The sequence below is a fragment of the Neomonachus schauinslandi genome, chromosome 8 (assembly GCF_002201575.2).
Source record: "Neomonachus schauinslandi chromosome 8, ASM220157v2, whole genome shotgun sequence".
Lineage (NCBI taxonomy): Eukaryota > Metazoa > Chordata > Mammalia > Carnivora > Phocidae > Neomonachus > Neomonachus schauinslandi.
The window spans coordinates 18,768,079-18,789,986 of NC_058410.1; the positions used below are offsets into that span (position 1 = coordinate 18,768,079).

At 33.9% G+C, this 21,908-nt stretch overlaps 1 protein-coding gene and 1 non-coding gene across 6 annotated transcripts in view; both read right to left on the minus strand.

The window, feature by feature from the left end:
- STXBP5 (syntaxin binding protein 5) overlaps positions 1 to 21,908 on the minus strand; it is a 184,231-nt gene that overhangs the window by 13,645 nt on the left and 148,678 nt on the right. For 4 of the 5 annotated variants that reach the window (XM_021693538.2, XM_021693537.2, XM_021693536.2 and 1 more), the window contains 5 exons: positions 21,668 to 21,718; positions 15,189 to 15,428; positions 13,339 to 13,708; positions 11,953 to 12,118; positions 2,055 to 2,166 (listed from right to left, as the gene is read on the minus strand). In XM_021693538.2, the coding sequence (XP_021549213.1) occupies positions 2,055 to 2,166; positions 11,953 to 12,118; positions 13,339 to 13,708; positions 15,189 to 15,428; positions 21,668 to 21,718 (939 nt within the window). The remainder of the gene's footprint in view (positions 1 to 2,054; positions 2,167 to 11,952; positions 12,119 to 13,338; positions 13,709 to 15,188; positions 15,429 to 21,667; positions 21,719 to 21,908) is intronic. The other variant, XM_044917500.1, reaches the window with a different exon arrangement.
- LOC123325673 lies at positions 9,948 to 10,083 on the minus strand. Its single transcript, XR_006540586.1, has one exon. It is a non-coding gene; the product is annotated as a U4 spliceosomal RNA (small nuclear RNA).

The window sequence follows — 21,908 nt, forward strand, 5'->3', positions numbered from 1 at the left end:
TTTATTTTAGAGACAGAGAGTGTGTGTGTGAGTTGGGGGGGGGGGCAGAGGGAGAGAGAGAGAGAGAAAATCTCAAGCAAACTCCACACTGAGCCCGAAGGGGGGCTCAATTCCATGACTCTGAGATCATGACCTGAGCCAAAACCAAAAGTCAGATGCTTACCTGACTAAGCCACCGAGGCACCCCTCTAGCTGTGAATTAAAAAAAAAAATTCTTGGAATTCATTAGGCTTCTTGAATGTGTGAATTGGTATCTTCTATCAATTCTGAAAAATTTCCAGCCATATATGTTTACATATTGATTCTTCTTTACATGCTTTACTATTTCTTTAGAAGTCTAGCATATGTTAGATCTTCTCACTGCAACTTCTATTTCTTTTATTTTCCTTGTATTTTACATCTTTTTTGTTTCTCTGTACTACATTCTAGATGGTCTATTTTGATGGTCTTCAAGCTATATAATTTTCTCTTCAGTTGTGTCTAATTTGTGGTTAAATTTATCCACTCAGTTTTTTGTTTTTGAATCTTTCAGTTCTAGAAATTAATTTTAGATTTTACACATTTGTACTGATTTCTATAGGTTTCAGTTATCTCACAAAATGTTTAGGCATGGTGAATGTGAACTTATAATATACATGACTGTTTTATAGTTTATGTCTGATAATTCTAATATCTGAAGTACCTGTAATTCTGCTTCTGCCTTTTCTGTTTCATTGTTCATGGTGTTGATTACTAATTTTCCTGGTTAACTTGGATGACATATTTGAAAAATTATTTCTACAAATAATTTGAAGACTTGGAATATGTTATCTTCCTTTAGGGAACATTTTCATTTGCTTCTGCCAGGTGCTAGGGACTTAAAACAGTCTGTGAAAGTACTTAACTAAGGTTGAAAGTTTTCTGGGACACTCAGATAATTTAAAGCTGAGCTCAGTCTGTGTGTGTGAGGGCTGATTTATTTCCAGGTCACCTTTACTCCTAAGCTTGGCCTTTGGGGTCCTTGCAAAAAGGAGAAGTTGTTTAACAAGATCCCTACCCTTGCCCGTTCTAGGAGCCCACCTTGCTAGTATGAACACAGTTTAGTATATCAGCCTCCTGCTTCAGATTAGCAAAGTACTCCAGGGTAAAATTGGCCTCAGTTTGCCAGACTCAGCACTTTGGGTTCCCATCCTTCCCCATGTTCTTACTATACTGTTAGCTCTTTGATGTTTTTAAGAATTAAAATAAACATTTTTTATTTTGTGTAACTTTAGCAATTATTCTTGGTGAGAATATTATTCCAAATTATCAGTCCCCCATAACTTAAATAACAGTCTTCATTTTAAAAAATGAATTAAAACTGACTGATCCTTAGTAGCAAGATGATTGATCAATAATCTGGGTAAGTTTTGAAAATTACATTGCACTGCTACTTACTGATATTTAATCTTACAGTTTTTCTAATTAGCCAAAGAAACACAAAAGGAAAATTCTGTAATATTTTAGCAAAACAGAAAGAGAATAAAAGGAAAAAAAATTAAGGACAGATAACAGCTATTTGAAAGAAAGGTCAAACAATCATTGACTCATTAGCTCCTTCAAGGACCAATTTCTACTCTGTGCCAATTATGTGGAAAGTAGTAAATAAACCAGATTGTGCTATTTTAAATAACCTTCTGGTGCAATGATAATAGTTTTGGAGATTTTGTAAAATAAATGTTTAGGTTAAAAACTTTTTCAAAGTTAAGGTCATCAATTAAGGTAAATCATGGAATTGAAAGAATAATAAGGATCACATTTAATGAAAATAAAATACTTTCTAAAATATTCATTTATAGTTGTGAATACTCCTTTTTAACCACCTGAAGCTATTCTGATCTTGGTTCCTTGAGTAAAATACTCCCCTGATTTGGGTTAGAATGACACAATTTTATGTATTTTTGCTAAAAACATGGATATATTAACGTGACAAAGAGGAAAAAGGTGAACATAATTTATACATGTAGGAAGAATTTAAATGGCTTCAATGTTTCAGTTTTACAGATACAATACCCAAATTAAAGAAATCAACTTACACAGTTCTTCTCTATCAAGAGATTGTGCACCACCTCCAAATAAGCCTTTAAAGAATCCCCTGTTTGGTGCTTCAGGTGTTTCTACAGGAGTGAAGAGTTCACCCAACATCTCCTTTAAAATCAAAACAAATTGTAATTGGTAAAGTTACAGGGAAACTAAACTATAATTCACAAAACCATCACTGTAAGGTCTAACTTAAGCTTGTAACATTACCTGTTGAGATTCACAAACAATTAATAAGCATATTTCAAGTGACTAGATCCAGTACCTACTGACTTAGTCGAATAGTTAAGACTAAATTGACTAACTTGCTGCTTGCTACTTTGGCTAGATTATTTTCCTTACATTTCAAGCAAAGATGATATTCTCACTTAAGAAGATTCCAATCATTAAGACAAAATTTTCCCATAATTCTTAACATCAAAAATTGATAACTGGATTAACAATTAGGTCTTCCTACATTAGAAAGAAGAAAAGCTATTAGTAAGTTGAAACGTTTGGTGTAATGATGATGACACAGTTTTGGAATTATCACTTCCAGCTGAGTCAGAAAATTAGTAATCTAGAAAGACACATCAACTTCTTTTTTCATAAACATAGCTTAGGAAGAGAATTATGCCAACATACACCTGGAATTCCAGAAATGTGGCAGGGAGATGGAAAGGCTTCTTTCTGTATTGTCTGAAATTACTATTCTTCAGAGAACAAAAACGGTAAAACTAACTCAGGAGACAAGAAAGGTTGCTGATATGTTATTGACTTTGTAAATAATACATAGAGAGAGAGAAGGAATTTCTATAAGAGAAGAATGGTAGCAACATTATTTATAAGGCAGCTCTGGGAAGCTTTAGAATCAAAATAAAAGTATAGTGAGGCTTTGGGATTGCATCTCTGCCCACTTAAGAGTAGTAGCTATGATACAAAAGACAAGTACATTATTGGTTCTGGGTAGGAGTTCTGCTGTATCTGGTTTTACATTATTATAGCTGAAGATGAAGCATGTATTTTTTAGAGTTTCTTCCTTAGGGCTGTGCTAAGAAAGTTAATAAAGGATGTCCAAAGATTTTACTTTTAAGTATATTCATATTAATGTTGTTTCTCCAACCAGATTACAAATGGGAATAGATAATTGTTAACACAATATTAACAAGAGTTTCATTTATAATGTTGAAGTGGATTGAAGCTTATACATTTTAATTTTCTTTCCTCTGAAATTCTACAAAGTGGAATAAAACTGGAATGAAAAATTTCCTGAAGTCAATAAATCAAACTTGTTAAAGCTCACTAAAGAATATACTGATAACTATTACTTAATTCAAATTTATATTACACTATATAACAAAACAAAGATGATTTTAGGCATATTCCCAATCATTTTTATACTGTACTATAATAGATTCCAATTTAAACTATCTTTTAAATTCATACAACAAAAATGGCAAACAGCTACCATTTGAGTGTCTTTTATGCTAAATCAAAAGAGTAACATGACATATAACAAGTGATGGTATAAAGATATGATTTTAAAATTTATTTTAGAATTACAGCTCTTATTTGGTGTTTAATGAGCTTACAATTTTACAAATGCAAAGTAAGAAATATAAAAAAAAACAGATTACATTTATAAATGAAGAGTCATTTATAGTGTAGGAATGACTGGTCCAGAGTATGAACTTTGGAACCACATGGACTTGGGTTTGATTCTCATCTCTGCCTTTTTACCCCCAGAGGTACTTCAGGCAAATAAGTTTCTCAGAGAACTGGTTTCTAAGAATCTGCAATCTCAGTATTAAAATTTGGGGAGAAAAAGTGATATTAAAAAAAGCATATATTACAACAACATTAAATAGTATCTACAGATTTTTTTGCTTGTATTTAAATAAGGATTTTACCTATGATTAAATTTACTATTTACAATGATTAATTTTAATGACTAATAAATCTAAATAGATTTGTATTTTCTATGATATCTTTTTACATCTAATAATAGTAAACTCTATGTCTGAAATAGTACCTGGAACTTTTAAACTACCCCAAAATATGAATATACAAAAACAAATATACTTGTCTGATGTTGGATTCTTAGATCTCATTTATCATGTGAGTTAATAAGCTTATGGGGTAAAATTTAGGACTGATTTCATGAATGGATGAATGTATGTGCTTTATCACTAAACTCTTTTTAATACATCAAATAATCAGATTTTAACAATTTTGATTAAGAAAACCCTATGTTATAAAAATACTGAGTTTAAATAAATCTTAGAAGATGAGCACAGCAATAAATTTCAACGTTGAATGTATGACATTTAAGAGAGGCTAAACAGTTCAACTGTCAAAAATTTTGTACAGTGAGTACTTGGGAGTTTGTTTATAAATTACAATATTAAGGTGCTTAGGGCAATTATAAATTGTTTAAACTGAAATAATTCATATGTTCCACCTCTTTAAAATTATGTTTTTTAATTTAAATTAAAAAATAAAAACAAATTGTCAATTCGAAAAGATAACTTGTACATTTTGTTCGTGTTTTCACTCCAGATATAGTTAGAATAATGCTGTAGAAATAAATTTAGGTATTTCAATCTATAAACATATGCTTTTGACTGCCTCTCAATGATAATAAAAAGTTCTGGAGTCCATGACTTTTTAAAACAGCTTTACTGAGGTAACTGACATATGACAAACTGCACAAACTTAAAGTATAAAATTTTAGCATATGTATATATACCTGTGAAATCACCACCACCATGAAGATAATCAACATAGCCATCTCTCGTGCTTCCTTGTGCTTTCTTTGGAAAACCCTCTCTTGCTCCTCGAACCCCCATCACCAAGGAAATGCTGACCTGCTTTCTCTCAACCTTGGTTAATTTGTATTTTCTATAGCTTTATATAAGTGGAATCATACAATATTCTAAACTTTTTTTTGCTTGGCTTATTTCACTCAGCATAATTACTGTGAGATTCATCCATGATACTGAATGTTATCAACTGCTCATTCCTTTGTATTGATGAGTTGTATTCTACTATGGATATACTGCCATTTGATTATTCATTCATCTGTATGGACATTTGGGTAGTTTCCAGTTTTTTGGCTAGTACAAATAAAACAGTTACGAATATCAATTTTCTTTTCTCTTGAGTTAAAAAAACTAGGAATAAAATGGCTAGATCTTTGGTTTATGAATGTTTAACTTTTAAAGAAATTGCTAAGTCGTTTTCCAAAGTGGTTGTACTGTTTTTTTTGTTTTTATTTTTTTACATTCCCCGCAGTGTATTAGAGTTCTGGACCCTTACATCCTTGTGAGAACCTGACACAGTATTTTTTTTTTTTTTTTAAGTTAATTGAGAGAGACAGAGAGAGAGACCGAAAGAGAGAGAAAGAGTGTGAACGCAAGTGCAAGCAGGAGGAGGAGCAGAGGGGGAGGGAGAAGAAGAGAATCTCTAGTAGACTCCTCTGAGCATGGAGCCCAACATCGGGCTTGATCTCACGACCCTGAGATCAAGACCTGAGCTGAGATCAAGAGTTGGATGCTTAACTGACTGAGCCACCCAATTGCCCTGGCATGGTATTCTTTTTAATTTTAGCCTTTCTAGTAAGTGTTTAATGGTATCTCATTGTGGTTTTAATTTACAGTTCTGTAAGGCCTAATAATGCTGAACATCTTTTCATGGTGAAATATCTGTTCAAATATTTTGCCCATGCCTTTATTGCGTTATCTTCTTTGACTTTTAAGAGCCCTTTACGTTCTGGACATAAGTCCCTTATAGACACATGTTTTGCCAAGGTTTTCTTCTAGCTTGTGGCTTATCTCTTTACTTCTTAAGTATCTTTGAAGAGCATAATTTTTACATTTTGTTGAAGCTGTCAATTCATTCTTTTATGGATGGTGAGTTTGGTGTTGTAGCTAAGAAATCTTTGCCCAGCCCAAGTTAACAAAGATCTTCTCTTAGGTTCCCTCTAAAAGTTATATAGTTTCAGGATTTACATGTAGGTCTATGATCCATTTTGAGTCAACTGCTGTATATACTGTGAGGCATGGATCAAAGCTCACTTTTTGCATTTTAATATCCAATTTTCCCAGCATAATTTGTTGGAAAGGCAATCCCTTCTCAATTGCATTGTCTTCATCAAAAATCAGTTGTCCATATATGTGTGGGTTTATTTCTAAACTCTATACTCTGTTCCATTGATCTATTTATCTAATTTGATGCCAATAGCACGTTGTTTTGATCACTGTAGCATTACAGTAATCCTTAAAATCAGGTGGTATAAGTCCTTCAACTTTATTCTTTTTCAGAGTTGTTCTGCCTATTCTAGGTCCCATGCATTTCCATATGAATTTTAGAATAAATTTCCCCAAAAAAATTTCCACTGAGATTTTGTGAGATTTCCTCAAATCTATAGATCAATTTTGGGAGAACTGGTATTTTAATATTGAATTTTCTGACCCATTAACAAGGTACATATTACAATTTATTCAGGTTATTAAAAATTTCTTTCAGTGTTTTTGTGACTTTCAATATAGAAGTCTTTCATATTTTTGTCAGATTTATCCAAAGTAGTTCATATTTTTGTTGCTATTATAAATGGTATATTTATTTATTTTAAAGGTTTTATTTATTTATTTGAGGAAGAGAGAGCAAGCACAAGTGGGGGTGGGGGAAGGGGCAGAGGAAGAGGGAGAAGCAGACTCCCCACTAAGCAGGGAGCCAGATGCAGGGCTCGATCCCAGGACCGTGAGATCATGACCTGAGCTGAAGGCAGACACTTAACTGACTGAGCCACTCAGGGGGCTCAGTGTTTTTTAAATCTCAATTTCCAAATGCCCACTGCTCGCATAGAATTTTTTTTTAATATTGATCTCATATCCTGCATCCCTGTCAAAGTCAGTCATTATTTCTAGTAGCTTTCTGGATAGATTTCCTAGATAGATGATCATGTCATCTGTATAATAACAACTGATTTACTTCTTCCTTTCCAGTTGAGATGCTTTTTCTTTCTTTTTCTTGCCTGAATGCACTGGCTAGAACCTTAAGTACAACACTGAACAGAAGTGTTGAGAATAAACATCCCTTTCTAAAAGCTCCTGATTTTAAGGAAAAATAATTCAGTAACCAATCACTGAGTATTAGGTGTAGATTTTCTCCAGATGTCCTTTTATTCCTTCTTTGCTGAGATTTTTCTTTTTTTAAATTAGGAATGGATGTTGGGTTTTGTTAACTGCTTCATATTAGTTAAATAATATGGTGAATTATAGTGATTGATGTACAAACATGAAGTCAACCCTGCATTCCTGAGATAAATGCTATGATAATTAATCATGACCAGAATTATCCTTCTGATATGCTGTTGGATTCAATTTGCTAAAATTTTGTTCATAATATTTACATCTGTATTAGTGACATATATTGATCTGTATGTAATTTTTGTAATGTCTTTGTCTATTTTTCATATCATGTTAATTGTAACTTCTAGAATGAATTGGAAAGGATTTCCCCACTTCAATTTTTTGGGTTTTGTGTAGAATTGGTATTATTTCTTCCTAAAACGTTGATAGAATTCACTAGTGAAGTCATCTGGCTTAGAATTTTCTTCTCAATTAGATACAGTACTACTCTTCAGGTTATCTATTTTTTCTTTAGTGAGGTTTGGTAATTTCTCTCCAGGAATTTGTCCATTTTCATCTTAAGTTTTTGAGTTTGTTGGCATGAAGTTGTTCATAGTATTTCCTTATTACCCATTTTAATATTTGTTGAATCTGTAGTAATGCCACTCCTCTCATTCTTGATTCTGGTAATTTATAACTTCTCTCTTCATAATCAGACTGGCTTGAGATCAATTTTATTGGTTTCAGAGATCAAACTTTTAGTTTTATTGATGTTTTTCTATTGTTTCCTTGTTTTCTATTTCTGTTCATGGTTTTCTACTTGGATATTATTTTCTTTCTTCTGCTTTTCTTTTTCAGTTTCTTATGGTGGAAGCTGAGGTCACTGATTTGATAAGAACTTCTCTTCTAATACAGGTGGTTTAGTGCTATGAATTTGTCAAGTTTAAACACTCAGTTGTTTTTTCTATTTCTATGCTTTCAAGTGACCTAATCTTTTTTTATGCAACATCTAATCTGTTGGTTAATCCCATCCAGTATATTTTTCATCTCAAGCACTGTAGGCTTTCATCTCTAGAAGTTTGATTTTGGTCTTCTGTATCTTCCATGTCTCCAGTTAACTTTTTGAATGTATGGAATACATTTATAGTAACTGTTTTGATGTCCTTCTGTACTAATTATAATATTTCTGTCAGTTCTGGTTTGGTTTCTTAAAGATTAATTATTCTTCTCATTATGGGTCATATTTTCCTGACAATCTGACTGGATGCCAGATCTTTTGATTTTTACCTTGTTGAGTACTGGGTATTTCTCATCTTGCCAAGTTGTCTTGAGCTTCATTCTGGGATAATAGGAAACATTTTGATCCTTCTGGGTCTCACTTTCATAATTTGTTAGGCAGGTCAGAAGCAGCACTCATTTTAAGGCTAATTATTCCCCAACGAATGAGCCTAGACCCTCCAGAGTACTCTACCCAATTACCCACTGAAGTAGGCTGAATAATGGCCGTCTAAAATATCAGGTTCTAGGGGCACATGGGTGGCTCAGTTGGTTAAAAGTCTGCCTTCGGCTCAGGTCATGATCCCAGGGTCCTGGAACTGAGCCCTGCATCAGGTTCCCTGCTCGGCGGGGAGTCTGCTTCTCCCTTTCCCCCCTCCCCCCCCCCCCCCCCCCTCCAAATAAATAAAAACTTTAAAAAAAAAAAAAAAACAGGTTTTAATTCCTTAAAACCATAAAAGTTACAACTTTTTAAAAAAAAAAAAAAAAAGGAAGGGGATGTCTGTGCAAATGTGATTAAGTATTTTGCCACGGGAAATTATCCTGATTATCTAGATGGGTCCTAAATCCAATTACAAGTGTTTTTATAAGATGGAGATTTGACATAGCACAAGAGGAGGAGGCAAGGTGACCATGAGGGCAGAGATTGGAGTAATGCAACCACAAGTCCAGGAATGCTGGCAGGTACAAGAGGATAGAAGGGGCAAGGTCTCCTCTAGAGCCCCTGGAGGAAGCATGATCCTGCCAACACCTTGATGTTGGCTCAGTGAAACTTACTTCAGATTTCTGACTTCCGGAAGTGTGACAGAATAAATTTATGTTGTTTTTGGTCACCAAGTTTGTGGTGATTTGTTACAGCAGCTTCAGGAAACTAACACACTCAGGAATTATAAATATTTTTAGCTTGGCCTTTGGGAGCAGGCACTGTTCTTGGCCTGGGACCAGGCACAATTCCCTCTAATCTTCCTTTCAGATGGTTCTTCCCCAGGCCAGAGAGTATCCACATGCATGTGCTCAACAGTACTCTACTGAATACTCCTGGCAGACCCTCTGCAGGGTCTCTCTCTGTATAGCTCTTTTCTCTCTGATACTCTCTTCTAAGAACTCTAACTTATTTGGTCTTCCTAGACTCTTGGTTCTGTCTCCTCAACACAGGAAGCTGGTCAGACTCTGCCTCAGGACCTTCCCTCTATGCATGCTCTGGAAACTCTATCAAGGTATTAAAGCTGGAGCACTTCCTTTGTTTCCTGTCTCTCAGGGATTACTTTCCTTCACTGCTCAATGTTCAGGATCTTGAAAACTGTCGTTTCATGTTTATGTCTGCTTTTTTGGGGCTGCTTCAGGCAGGAGGGTTAATCTGTTCCCTATTATTCCATCTGGGCTGGAAACTCCATTAATGTTTGTAGGCATCTTCTTTATTTTTTTGGTTAAAGTTAAATGAATGCACAATTATTAGGGCACTCTGGAAACCAAGGAATAGTGTTTATAAAGTTCATTGTACTAAAAACATATTTTTACCAAAGCATTATTTTTAGGCACTGAAAATACAGAGGTAAATAAAATGTCAATAATGTTCAATTAGCAATAATCGCGCCTCGGATAAACCTCATTGGCTACGATACTGCCACTGCACAAAGCTTAAAATGTCAATAATGTTCAAAGAAAACATTCTATCACAAACTGCTTAGAGTTTACTTTCCATTTATATCATGAGGGTACATAGCAGACAGTCATTAAAATAAGTTGAGTTACTAAATGACCATTTCATTTTAAAAATAAATAAGTAAAGTTTACTGCTGCTGCTATTGATTTTTACTAAAATAAAACACTGACCAAAGAACAGACTTGATTCTAAAAAAGTGATGAAGTTTAAAATTTTGAGTAATTGAATTATGACCATATTTCAGATGAAAATATAGAATATATTCAATTGACTGTATTATTTCTTAATACAGTAACATTTTACTAGTGAAAGGAAACACTAAAGAAAAATTTTATCTTCCCCATAAAAAGCAAAGGTTTAATTCAGAAACCTAGGAATCTTTGAAAAAACATCTCCACCCAAATGAAAATGTAAATTTATATCTAAAATAACAGATCTGTAATTCTGTCTCACTCTCAAAGTTTGTAATAATGTCATTAGAAGTACATTTCTAGGACAGTCTAGCTTACTGAAATAATACTAACATCTGACAGTGATCACATACTCTGTACCAAGCACTATGCGAAACACTTTACATGCGCTGTCTTCTTTAATCCACACCATATCCTATGGCATGGATATTATTTTTAATTCTATTTTTAAAGACAATGAAACTCAGAGATAGTAAGTAACTTGTCTAAGATCACATAATTGTGTAATTATTAGCAAGGATGGGACTTAAATTCAGTCTTGACTCTAAAGCTCATCTTCTCAAAATGAGCCACAAATTCATTACAAACAAATAAAATAGGGCTAATTGTAAAAACTTTCATTAAAACGTTCCCTTAAAGTTCCCTTAGATAATGGTTTCCTCTAAGTATCAATTAATATTTATATATTTAATCTTTAATATTTTAATTTTTAATTTTTAATATTTTAGCTCAATATAAGAGCACTTTTATTTTAAAAGGTGAAACTAAACTGATCATTTCTAATATACAGTTGAGCCTTGAACAGTGTGAAGGTTAGGGGCCCAATTGCCGTGCACAGTCAAAAATCCATGTGTAACTTCTGAATCCCCCCAAAATTTACTAACAGTGTACTGCTGATCAGAAGCCTTACTGATAACATAAAGAATGGATTAGCACATATTTTATGTTATATTTATTACATACTGTAGTCTTACATTAAGGTAAGCTAGAGAAAAGAAAATGTTAAGAAAACCATGAAGAAAAATACAGTTACAGTACTGTACTGTATTTGTTGAAAAAAATCTGAGTATAAGTGCACTTGTGCAGTTCAAACACATCTTGTTCAAGGGTCAACTGTATGCAAGCACGTAAGGCACTTGAATATTAAGAAAGAAACAGTTTTGTATTTAAAGAATGTAGTCTCTTGCAAACAGATCAACAAAAAATATTCAGAGTAAAACGAGAAAACCTTATTTTTTCTTATATGTATATACATCCTTGTCAATACATAGTATATGAGAGGGGATGACACAATGTGCAGATATAACTATTTCCACATTAACAAACTTCCTTAAAAATGATTTCTTTGTGTGTATAATTGATATTTATTTATTATACTTGGAGAGTGGGTATAAAATGTATGTAATATTTCATATTTCTGTGCCATCACTGAGTAGAAAAAATATGGATCAGGGAGATAAGTCCCTCTTATAACAAAAGTCTGATGAAGTTACTTTATCACAAGTCTCAAAGCATATGCTCTGAAAGTCAGGCTTTGGATTTTCCCATATAGGCTCATTGTATACTCCTGAGAGTGTAAGAGATGAACAAAAGTAAGGCATCTTAGAGAATATTTCACTTTTGAAGAAATTATAGTAATATTTTTGTTATTTACCTGAAGATTTTCACAGGTCTCTTGACTATAAGTGAGTCTCTGGATTTCTGTAGGTGAAACAAGATATAATGCTTGTCCATTGTTGGTGAAGCAGAATGTTCTGGCTATCCGCATGTTGGTGAGGGGCAAGTAATAGACATCCAGTAGAGGCCTTAAACTCGGCAAACTTGAGAAAAATATTAAAAAGTCATTAATAAGAAACAAGGTAGGTTTTGGAAAACAGTATGGAGGATTCTCAAAAAGTTAAAAATAGAACCACCTTATGATCCAGCAATCACACTATTGGGTATTTACCCAAAGAATACAAGAACACTAATTCAAAGACTACATGCACCCCTATACTTATTTATAGCAGCATTATTTACAATAGCCAAGATACAGAAGCAGCCCAAGTGTCCACTCACTGATAAATGGACAAAGAAGACCTACATCGGGCGCCTGGGTGGCTCAGTTGGTTAAGCGACTGCTTTCGGCTCAGGTCATGATCCTGGAGTCCCTGGATCGAGTCCCACATCGGGCTCCCTGCTCGGCAGGGAGCCTGCTTCTCCCTCTGACCCTCCCCCCTCTCATGTGCTCTCTCTCTCTCATTCTCTCTGTCTCAAATAAATAAATAAAATCTTTAAAAAAAAAAAAAAAAAGAAGACCTACATCTTCTTCCATATATATTGTATGTATCTATGTATATAAACATGTGTATATATGTGTGTGTGTGTACACACACAATGGAATATTATTCATCCATAAAAAAGAATGAAGCCTTGCCATTTGCAATGACATGGATGGAGCTAGAGAGTATAACGCTTAGTAAAATAAGTCCAAGAAAGACAAATACCATGATTTCACTCATAAGTGGAATTTAAGAAACAAGACAAACAAGCAAAGGGAAAAAATGAGAGAGAGACACAAATTAAGAAACAAACTCATAATTATAGAGAACAAAGTGATGGTTACCAGAGGGGAGGGCGATGGGGGGGGTGGGTTAAATAGGTGATGGGGATTAAGCAGTGCACCGTCATGATGAGCACCAGGTGATGTATGAAAGTGTTGAATTACTATCGTGCACACCTGAAAGTAATACAACACTGTATGTTAACTAACTGGAATTAAAAAAAAATAAATAAGGTAGGTTTTAGTCTTGAACAAAGTATTACAGAAGGCAAAAATGGCAGTACCTTATAAACCTTATGATTTAGTATACTTGAGAGGTAGATAAAACTGACTTGTATTCTTCATAAACTTGTTCACTATTAACTGAATGAAAATAAATTCTCAGTGTGTGAGACTGTAAACAAAAGCATTTCATTTAAGTGGAATATAATTCTGTAGTGTTATGTTTTAAGGGTGTAAGTGCCATCTTTGTGTTTTTTAAAAATGTGTAACTCTTACCTAAAAGTCATAATATGTCCATTGGCGCAGAAACAGGCAAGGCAGATACTGTTACTCAATGCTACGATATCTCCACGAAGCACAAATGAGGTCTCTGTAATGTTTTGCTTGTAAGCACAGTTCTGAGTTGGCAGTGAGATGACTTTTGCTTGCTTTTCAGAACATATCACTGCATACTGGTTTTCACTAATTTCCTGAGAAGAGGAAGGGGATACGGAGACAGGCCGTCGTTTCTTTAATTTCTCCTTTTCATCTTTTTCTTCGGGAACATTGTGTTCTCTCCAGGATTCATATGCAGGTGGCACTAAGCAGCCTGTGGTATCCAGGAATGCCATTCTCAGGATCGCCCCTTTTAACCTCAATATAGTACCTAAAATACATAAGTTTAGTAGATAACAAGTATTTTGACCCCCACAGCAAATATGTTTATTCCAACTCTGACACAGAGTAGACATTCAACAACATGCAGAATGTATATTAAACTGAAATTGAACACCAGCTTACTGAAGGGATTCAACCTTCAAGCATGTATCTGAGTCCGGAAAAAGAAATCAGAAATACATGCCCCAAACTGATAAATATTGGGATGCCTGGAACTATGTCTTATCTCCTATCTGCCAAGTGTACTACCAACAAGTGTGAGAGCAAGTGGATGGTGTCTGGGAGCTGCACTGTCCAATATAGCAGCCACTAGCCACATGTGGCTACAGAGCCCCTGAAATACGGCCTGTCCAACTTGTGGCATATTCTGAGAGTAAAATACATGCCGGATCCGAAGACTCAGTACCAAAAAAAAAAAAAATTAAAAGTAAAATATCTTAATAATTTAAAAACACTGGTTACATGCTGAAATGACAGCATTTTGGATATGCTAGGCTAAATAAAATGTTATTAAAATTAATTTTATCTTGTTTTTCTTTTTTTTTTTTTTACCTTTTTAATATGGCTACCAGAAGAACATTCTTTATGTGGCTTATCTTTCCAGGCTTTTTTTTTTTTTCCTTATACACATTCTTACTATGAAGGAGCTTAGTAAGAATATTATCATTATGTAACCTTTTCTAACAACTAGGCATACAGAACATATTCAAATATTTATTGAGCTGAATGAACAAATCAAACTGTTTCTTTGATGTAAAGATAGTTCACAAACCATTAAAATCATAATTACATTTTAATTTTAAATTCCAAGTAATGTTAAAGTCCACTGTATAAACAAGGGATACACTAATGAGCACAATCATGTTTTTTTCCTACCTAAATCAGCATAAATTAGTAATGAAAACCAGATTTCTCAGTTATTTCCAGATCTATCAGACTCCACATACATTTGATGAAATTGAATCTCATTTTCAATATATGAAGGTCATAAATTTTTTCTTAAGATCTGCTATTAAATCACCTTTTCCTAATACTTCAAAGGAGAAAGATAACATATTTTAAGACTTCACATTTAGATATTAAAAACAGCCAACTACATGATGTTTAAAAAAAATACTTTTTGCTTTTTCTCCTAAATATGGTACCATCCTTTTGCTTATAGAACATAGCATTTTAAGGTACCTTAGAGTGCATTAGAAGAACAGTTTTTTTTTTTTCATTTTCAAATGTAGTAATCATTTTAGATATGATCCTAGAGTTAAAAAAAAGTGCAAAACCTGAATGGCTGTATAAATAAACGATATTCTGGAATCTTATTCATGTATTCCTTCATTAAAAACATAAGACTACATCTCCATTTAGTTTACATTTTAGAATTCATAGATCAATTCAAAAATGAAAAGCGAAGGCTTCCACTAAATATAGCAAGTTAGATCTTCAACATAAGTACAGCATGAAAGCATACATACCACTTGGAGAGACAATTACTGGCTGAAGAAGTCTTTGCTCTCCTCCTGGGGGAAGATTCAGTGCAATGACAAGCACTGTTCCCAATGTAGTACCAACCCATAAACACGGGGAGGGAGATGAATCTGCCTTTCGAGTAAAAGTTTCACAGAAATGAAGAGCAGAAATTGCTTCTCGAGATTCTTTATCAATGCTGGTTACGCTGGAACTCCGTGACCGGCTGAAGGAATTATCTTTTATATCTGAAATGAATTAAAATGTTGTGAGATTGCTTGTTATAAAATATCATAAAAATGTGGCCAAAGAGTTAATCTGCAAAAAGACAAAACCTATAGCATATTTTAATTAAAAACAATTTACTTTTTAAAAAAATTTTTTAAAGATTTTTATTTATTTGTCACAGAGAGAGAGCACAAGCAGGGGGAGCGGCTGGCAGAGCTGGTAGAGGGACAAGCAGACTTCCCGCCGAGCAGGGAGCCCGATGTGGGGCTTGATCCCAGGACCCAGAGATCATGACCTGAGCCGAAGGCAGACACTTAACCGACTGAGCCACCCAGACGTCCCCAAAACAATTTACTTTTATGTTAATAATTTTTTCCTTTGCTTAAATATAAAATACAAACAGATAAATCCACACTTCTCAGAAGTGAGTTGGGTGTAACTCCAGTGAATTTTTGGATGTGTGATCTATATGGTTTTTGGTGTGGCTCTTTGTTAGTATCCTGGTTGCTTTTCTAATCTTAGACCTCACCAACTTCTTTTCTCATGATGCTGTTACTTCCTTTGGTAATGCAATTCCATGGTTGGGTAGAACTAGAAAACTGTGGGCATTTTTTCTTTCTTTTTTTTTTATTATGTTCGGTTAGCCAGCACATATTACATCATAAGTTTTTGTTGCACTTTCAATTATTTACATTAAAAAAATCCATTTAGAAGTACTGATTCTACCTTCAAATCTGAAGATTTTTTTTTCAAATCTGTCCATATGAAAGCTTTTAATCCATAAAAATTTAGCCTTCCTTTTTCTTGAAAACCATTTTAACTGTAATCAACATTCATCCAAGGCATTTTACATCAAAACATATAACTGGTATCTGGCTCATACTTAATTTCATACCAGGTGTATTCCCTTTACTTGACTCTTTCTGTAATGACAGGGATACTTCAAAATTATACTAATAAACCTTCTCTTGTCTTTAGCTGCCTTCTTCACTGTGGCCAATTGCAAGTTTGCCTTGAGCCTTGGCCTCTTTTCTTTTGTAACTGCATTTCCAAATTTATGAGAATTTTTTCCTATTATGTCTCACTATACAAAATCAAAATACATTATTTCTCCAAAGTTCTAAATTCATCTAATGGCACTGTTTATTTTCATGACAACCCTGTTCTAGGGAACAACACTTAAAATGAGTTTCAGTTTTGGTTCTTCCCTTACACTTTACCTATACATATCTGATGGAATGCCACATCCAACGTTATTTTACTCCAGTGTTGTTTCCCTCTTTCCATTACCAATCAACTTTCATTACCCTTCATTCAGGCCTTCATCATTCATGGAAACTGCTGATAATTCACAAGTGGTCTTCCCACCTTCATTCTGTCACTGTTCTAGCACAACTTAACTGAATTTTATAAGGTACAGTCATAATTCTACCACCTCTATTTAAAAAATCTTCAGTAGTTCCTCTTAATTTGATGTTTAGTATCTTACTCAGGTTTTTAAGACTCTCCACAAAATATTTCAACTCTCCTTTCTGGCCCTATCTTCGATGCTACCCTACTTTTCAGGACCTTGTGGGAAAAAAACTGAGTAAATCATTGTTCTCTGCTTGTGATTTTCTTTCTGATTGGTTCCTGTGCCTCATCCTTTTCTCTGTCAAGATTGTGCTTATTTGTCATCTCAGGTACCATCATTTTCATGAAGTTTTATCTTGATTCCTAAAACCATATATGGTTTTTCTTTTTTTGAATCTTGATAGCTTTTTCTCTCCCATGGCACTAATAGTACATTTGTTCTGTAGTTCTTCCAGACTTGTCTTAGGACTCACTCTAAAGTGACTCTAAGTTTCTTGAATACAAGAGCTGTGTCATTTTGAGCATAGTACCTGGCTTATAAAAGTATCCAATAAATACTTGCTGAAGACAGATCTATAGTTGAAAGTATCTAAACCGATGTCTTGCTGCCACAACTGTGGGATATATTAAAATTCTCAGCCGTTTCTACTGTTCACATCTAATAAATAGGTCCTCAAATCACATGCTTTCAATGCTATCATGAAAGAAATGATTTCGTGTCATAAAAAATAAAAAAAACACAGTCAAGTCTTCTAAATTGCATTTTATTAAATAGAAAAGGTATAACTGAATCCTAACTATACTACCTAAAAGCTTTTGTAATCAAATTTAAATTCAGGGACGCCTGGGTGGCTCAGTCAGTTAAGCATCAGACCTGATTTTGGCTTAGGTCATGATCTCAGAGTGCTGGGATAGAGCCCCATGTCTGGCTCCATGCTCAGGGAGGAGTCTGCTTGTCTCCCTCTCTCTCTGCCCCTCCTGATTGCACCCGCATGCTCTCTCCCTAAATAAATAAATCTTTAAAAAATTTAAACTAATAGATTGACAAATATTTCCCCAAATGATAATTATATATAGCTAGCCTCTGAAAATAATAAAGCTACTAGTTATGGCAATAACATGGGTAATTTCTAACTATAGTGCCTAAAAATGTCTCTCTTTTGCCTGTAATTCCTCTTAAAGATTTTGACATGGCAAAAAAGAACTATTTCCTGTAAATGAAACAACTTTCCATAAGCAACAGCTCATTACTGGATGAGTGTGTAATATTAAATATATAAACTGATTCCAAATGCTAACTCTAAAGTTTTCAAAGTTATAAAAAGATTTCTAGAAATAATAGAAATTTTCTTTATTTTTTAAAGATTTTAAGTAATCTCTACACCCAACATGAGGTCCAAACTTAAAACCCCAAGATCAAGAGTCTCATGCTCTACTGACTGAGTCAGCCAGGGACCCCAAATAATAGAAATTTTAAATGTAGTTTCCAAAGATAAAAATATCCGTTACTTTAATAAGTCATACACATACAAGGTGATTGGACATATATTTTCAGTTGTGACCCAGGGACAAAGATAGAAATCAATGAAAATTTGATAAGAAAATTTTAGGGGTGCCTCGGTGGCGCAGTTGGTTAAGCATCCAACTCTTGGTTTCAGCTCAGGTCGTGGTCTCAAGGGTCATGAGACCGAGCCCCACATCTGGCTCTGTGCTTAGCGCAGAGTCTGCTTAAGACTCACTCTGCCTCTTCCTCAGCCCCTCCCCCTCGCTCTCTCTCTCAAATAAATCTTAAAAAAATTTAAAAAAGAAAATTTGGTAATATAAATTTGGTAAGGAAATTTGATAATATAAATTTCATTATAAATTAATCTGTGTAAAAATTCTTACTCTTATCTATTAAAATTATAATAGGTGATTCACAACAATCTACTTCAAATGTTAATTCACAGGCCAAATAAACAGTGTTTTAATTTAATGGACTAATTTAACTATATAAAATTCATAAACTACAACTGCATTTTTATTATGACTTCTTTATAAAAATTAGCTACCAAAGAAACTCTTAAGTATAGATCAGTATGTGAAAATGAACTGAATCAGAATCAATCCTAAACTTACAAAATTCTATTTGCCTAGAACGGTTTGAAAACAAGTTAGAATTTTTAGCAGTTCATGAATTACAACTTGTACTGACTATTGTTAAGTCAGATGTTGTGGATCTTTGTGGCTTAAATTTTAGAAATTGGGCAAGCTAAACAAATGGACTAGAAATTTCAATTTTAATTCTAGTAAGAAGAGCAGAAATGAAAATGGCTACCACTAAGCAAGGCCTACCATGTAAGACACATTTTCATAACACTTTCTATTTATTATTCTATTGAATCCACATAACAAGTGAAAAGTATTATCATCACAATTTAATGAATAATAAAATAGACACTTAAATTCAATAACAATAACTCGCCCAGGATGACAAAGATAATTAGTGGAAGAGTCAGGACTTGTGTCATGTCCAAGTCTAAAACTTTCTCCAGCAACTCCAGGTAGACATGGGATTAGTCAAACCACCAAAATAAAGGGGAGGGCTTGGTTATTATTGAGAATTAAAGTTCAGTCTTTAAATACAAAAATATATTTGAACATGTGGTTTCTGGAAGCTGTTAACTCAGATAAAATTTGTCATTAATGCCTCTATCCAGCTGTAGGTGTTACAAGCTTGTCACATCATTGCTTTCATGTTACTCTCTAGATGCCTAGAACATTCTACCTCTATATATTACCCTTTCCTTCCCACATAGAGAGCCTTATGCAACAATATTTTATTCCCCTAGTCAAAACATCATGCCAAGAGTTGAATTTGGTCAGGGTAAACTTTAGGACAAAAAACTAATTCACATTAAAGTATAAAAGTCTGATTTTTATTCCTCTGATTGTTGCCACTTGAAAAGTAACATCAGAAGCCTAACAATATCACCCATGGTTCCTGAGGCTGGGCCATGGAATCTAGGATGGTGAAGCTACAAAGTGCAGCGTTACACGATTTCCTCATAAGCCAAAGTAAATTCTAGTCACAGAAGCTTCCAGAGCTGCAGGGTAGTCCAACAGCCTCAGCTGCTTTAGGAACATCTGGTAGTTTGAGCTATCAATAGAATTGTTTTTCCCCATTGGCTCCCCAGCCAATGTAAAACAATTGCCAGCTAAGAATCTCTACCAGAAAATAGTTTAGCAGTACAATGACTTGAAGGGAAATTACTTAAGCAGCACAGAGACTGTTCCAAGGTATGTATCAATCAGTTGTAATTGGCTTAGGGCACTGAAATACATGGGCATGTAAGCTAAAACATGAACTGAATAAAGATGATCTATACAAGTATGGGATATACCCACTGATTAAATTACTTATGTGTGATATTCTTTTTAAAAATAATTAATATACAGTATTTTTACTAATTTTAAAAGTACTTTTCTCCATGTGTTTTCTCTAGTATCTTTTAAGATACTAGAAGGTACAAAACCATTTTAACTAGCAGTATTTAGTGTTATTAAAATCACGGGCCTCTTTGAGAGTCTGATGAAAACTGCCCCTCAGATACACTTAATGTCAAATTACATCTTCCATTTATATAGTAAAGGGAGCTATTCCCTTCTCAAAACATATGTTATCTGATATTCTAGGATTAATTCTTGTTCCCTTAACACCAGTCCTACTACAGGATTCTATGAAATTGTTTTTCCTATGTTCAAGAATGGAAACTTGTACTGCTGACAATGGAAGACATTATGCCTACTCACTGATAATTATATACCTTCTATCGGTATAACTGAGATAAGACTATGATTTGGAAATGCTAAAATTAGTATGGTGAAATGGACAATACCTAAATTTGCATTATGCATAAAAAGGCAGTTAAGGAATCGAGAGAATAAATAGTGAGATGACAGGGGTGAGCAAATGTAAGGGAGGAAATCTAGATATTTCTAAGACAAAGATGGGTGAAACCATCTTCAGTCAGCCTACTTTTTATTTCATTAAAGACCATCAAAATTTCTGAAATTAAAAAAAAGTGAGTTTAAAAAGAAACGCTGCAAGCTTTTTATCTTTACTGAAATGTTATTTGTCTCTATTCTGTGATATCAGGGAGCTGTTTTTGAGCTGAATCTAAAGCAAAAGGAATGTGTGAATATGTTCATTCTGCTTTCCTAGGGGATTAGTTGCATAGAAAGTGCTATAGAAAAAGAAATATTCCCAACTTATTATCATCAAAAATAATGATTCTTGATATGAGGAATTCATTGTAATACAGAAAACTAATTTACTGTGAAAAAGTTAAATTCTTATAAGCTTATAAATTATAAAGTTCAAGCAAGTTTTCAGATGGTTACATGGGATATAACAACTTTTAACAGAAATTAATCTGAAATTGTACAAATTTTAGTCTTATACCAAATCTTGTTTAGATGAGAGCTGAGAAAATATATTATTTTGGTTTGCTTGAATTTATAATCTTCTATAATTTATAGATGACATTCTAGAGGCTGTTAATCCTTAAACATCTTAGTCATTTTAAACTTGATTTCTGATAAAAATCCAGTCTATGGTAATTTTAAATCTTCTGATTTCCTTGTCTTCCCTTTGAAGGGAGTTTAACTATTATGGATTTTATTCATGCATTCATTCATTTATTTATTTATTTTAAAGATTTTATTTATTTATTTGACAGAGAGAGACACAGCAAGAGAGGGAACATAAGCAGGGGGAGTGGGAGAGGGAGAAGCAGGTCTCCCGCCAAGCAGGAGCCCGATGAGGGGCTCGATCCCAGGACCCCGGGATCATGACCTGAGCTGAAGGCAGACGCCCAACGACTGAGCCATCCAGGCACCCCATTCATTTATTTATTTTACTTACCTAAGTCAGGCTTTAGGTCAGTAGGCAAGCTTAACTTCCTTGACATCTTTGCTGAAAAATAAAACGCATTTTTAAAGTTCTGAAGAATATTTGATTCTTATTTGTTAATACTAACTCTCCTCCAGATAGAAGTAAATGCTTTTATTACTAAATCTAGATGCTAAGATAATTAAAATATGATTAATAATATTATAAGTTGAAAGTAAATCTTGTTTTCAACTTTTTAAGTTTGTACTTACTT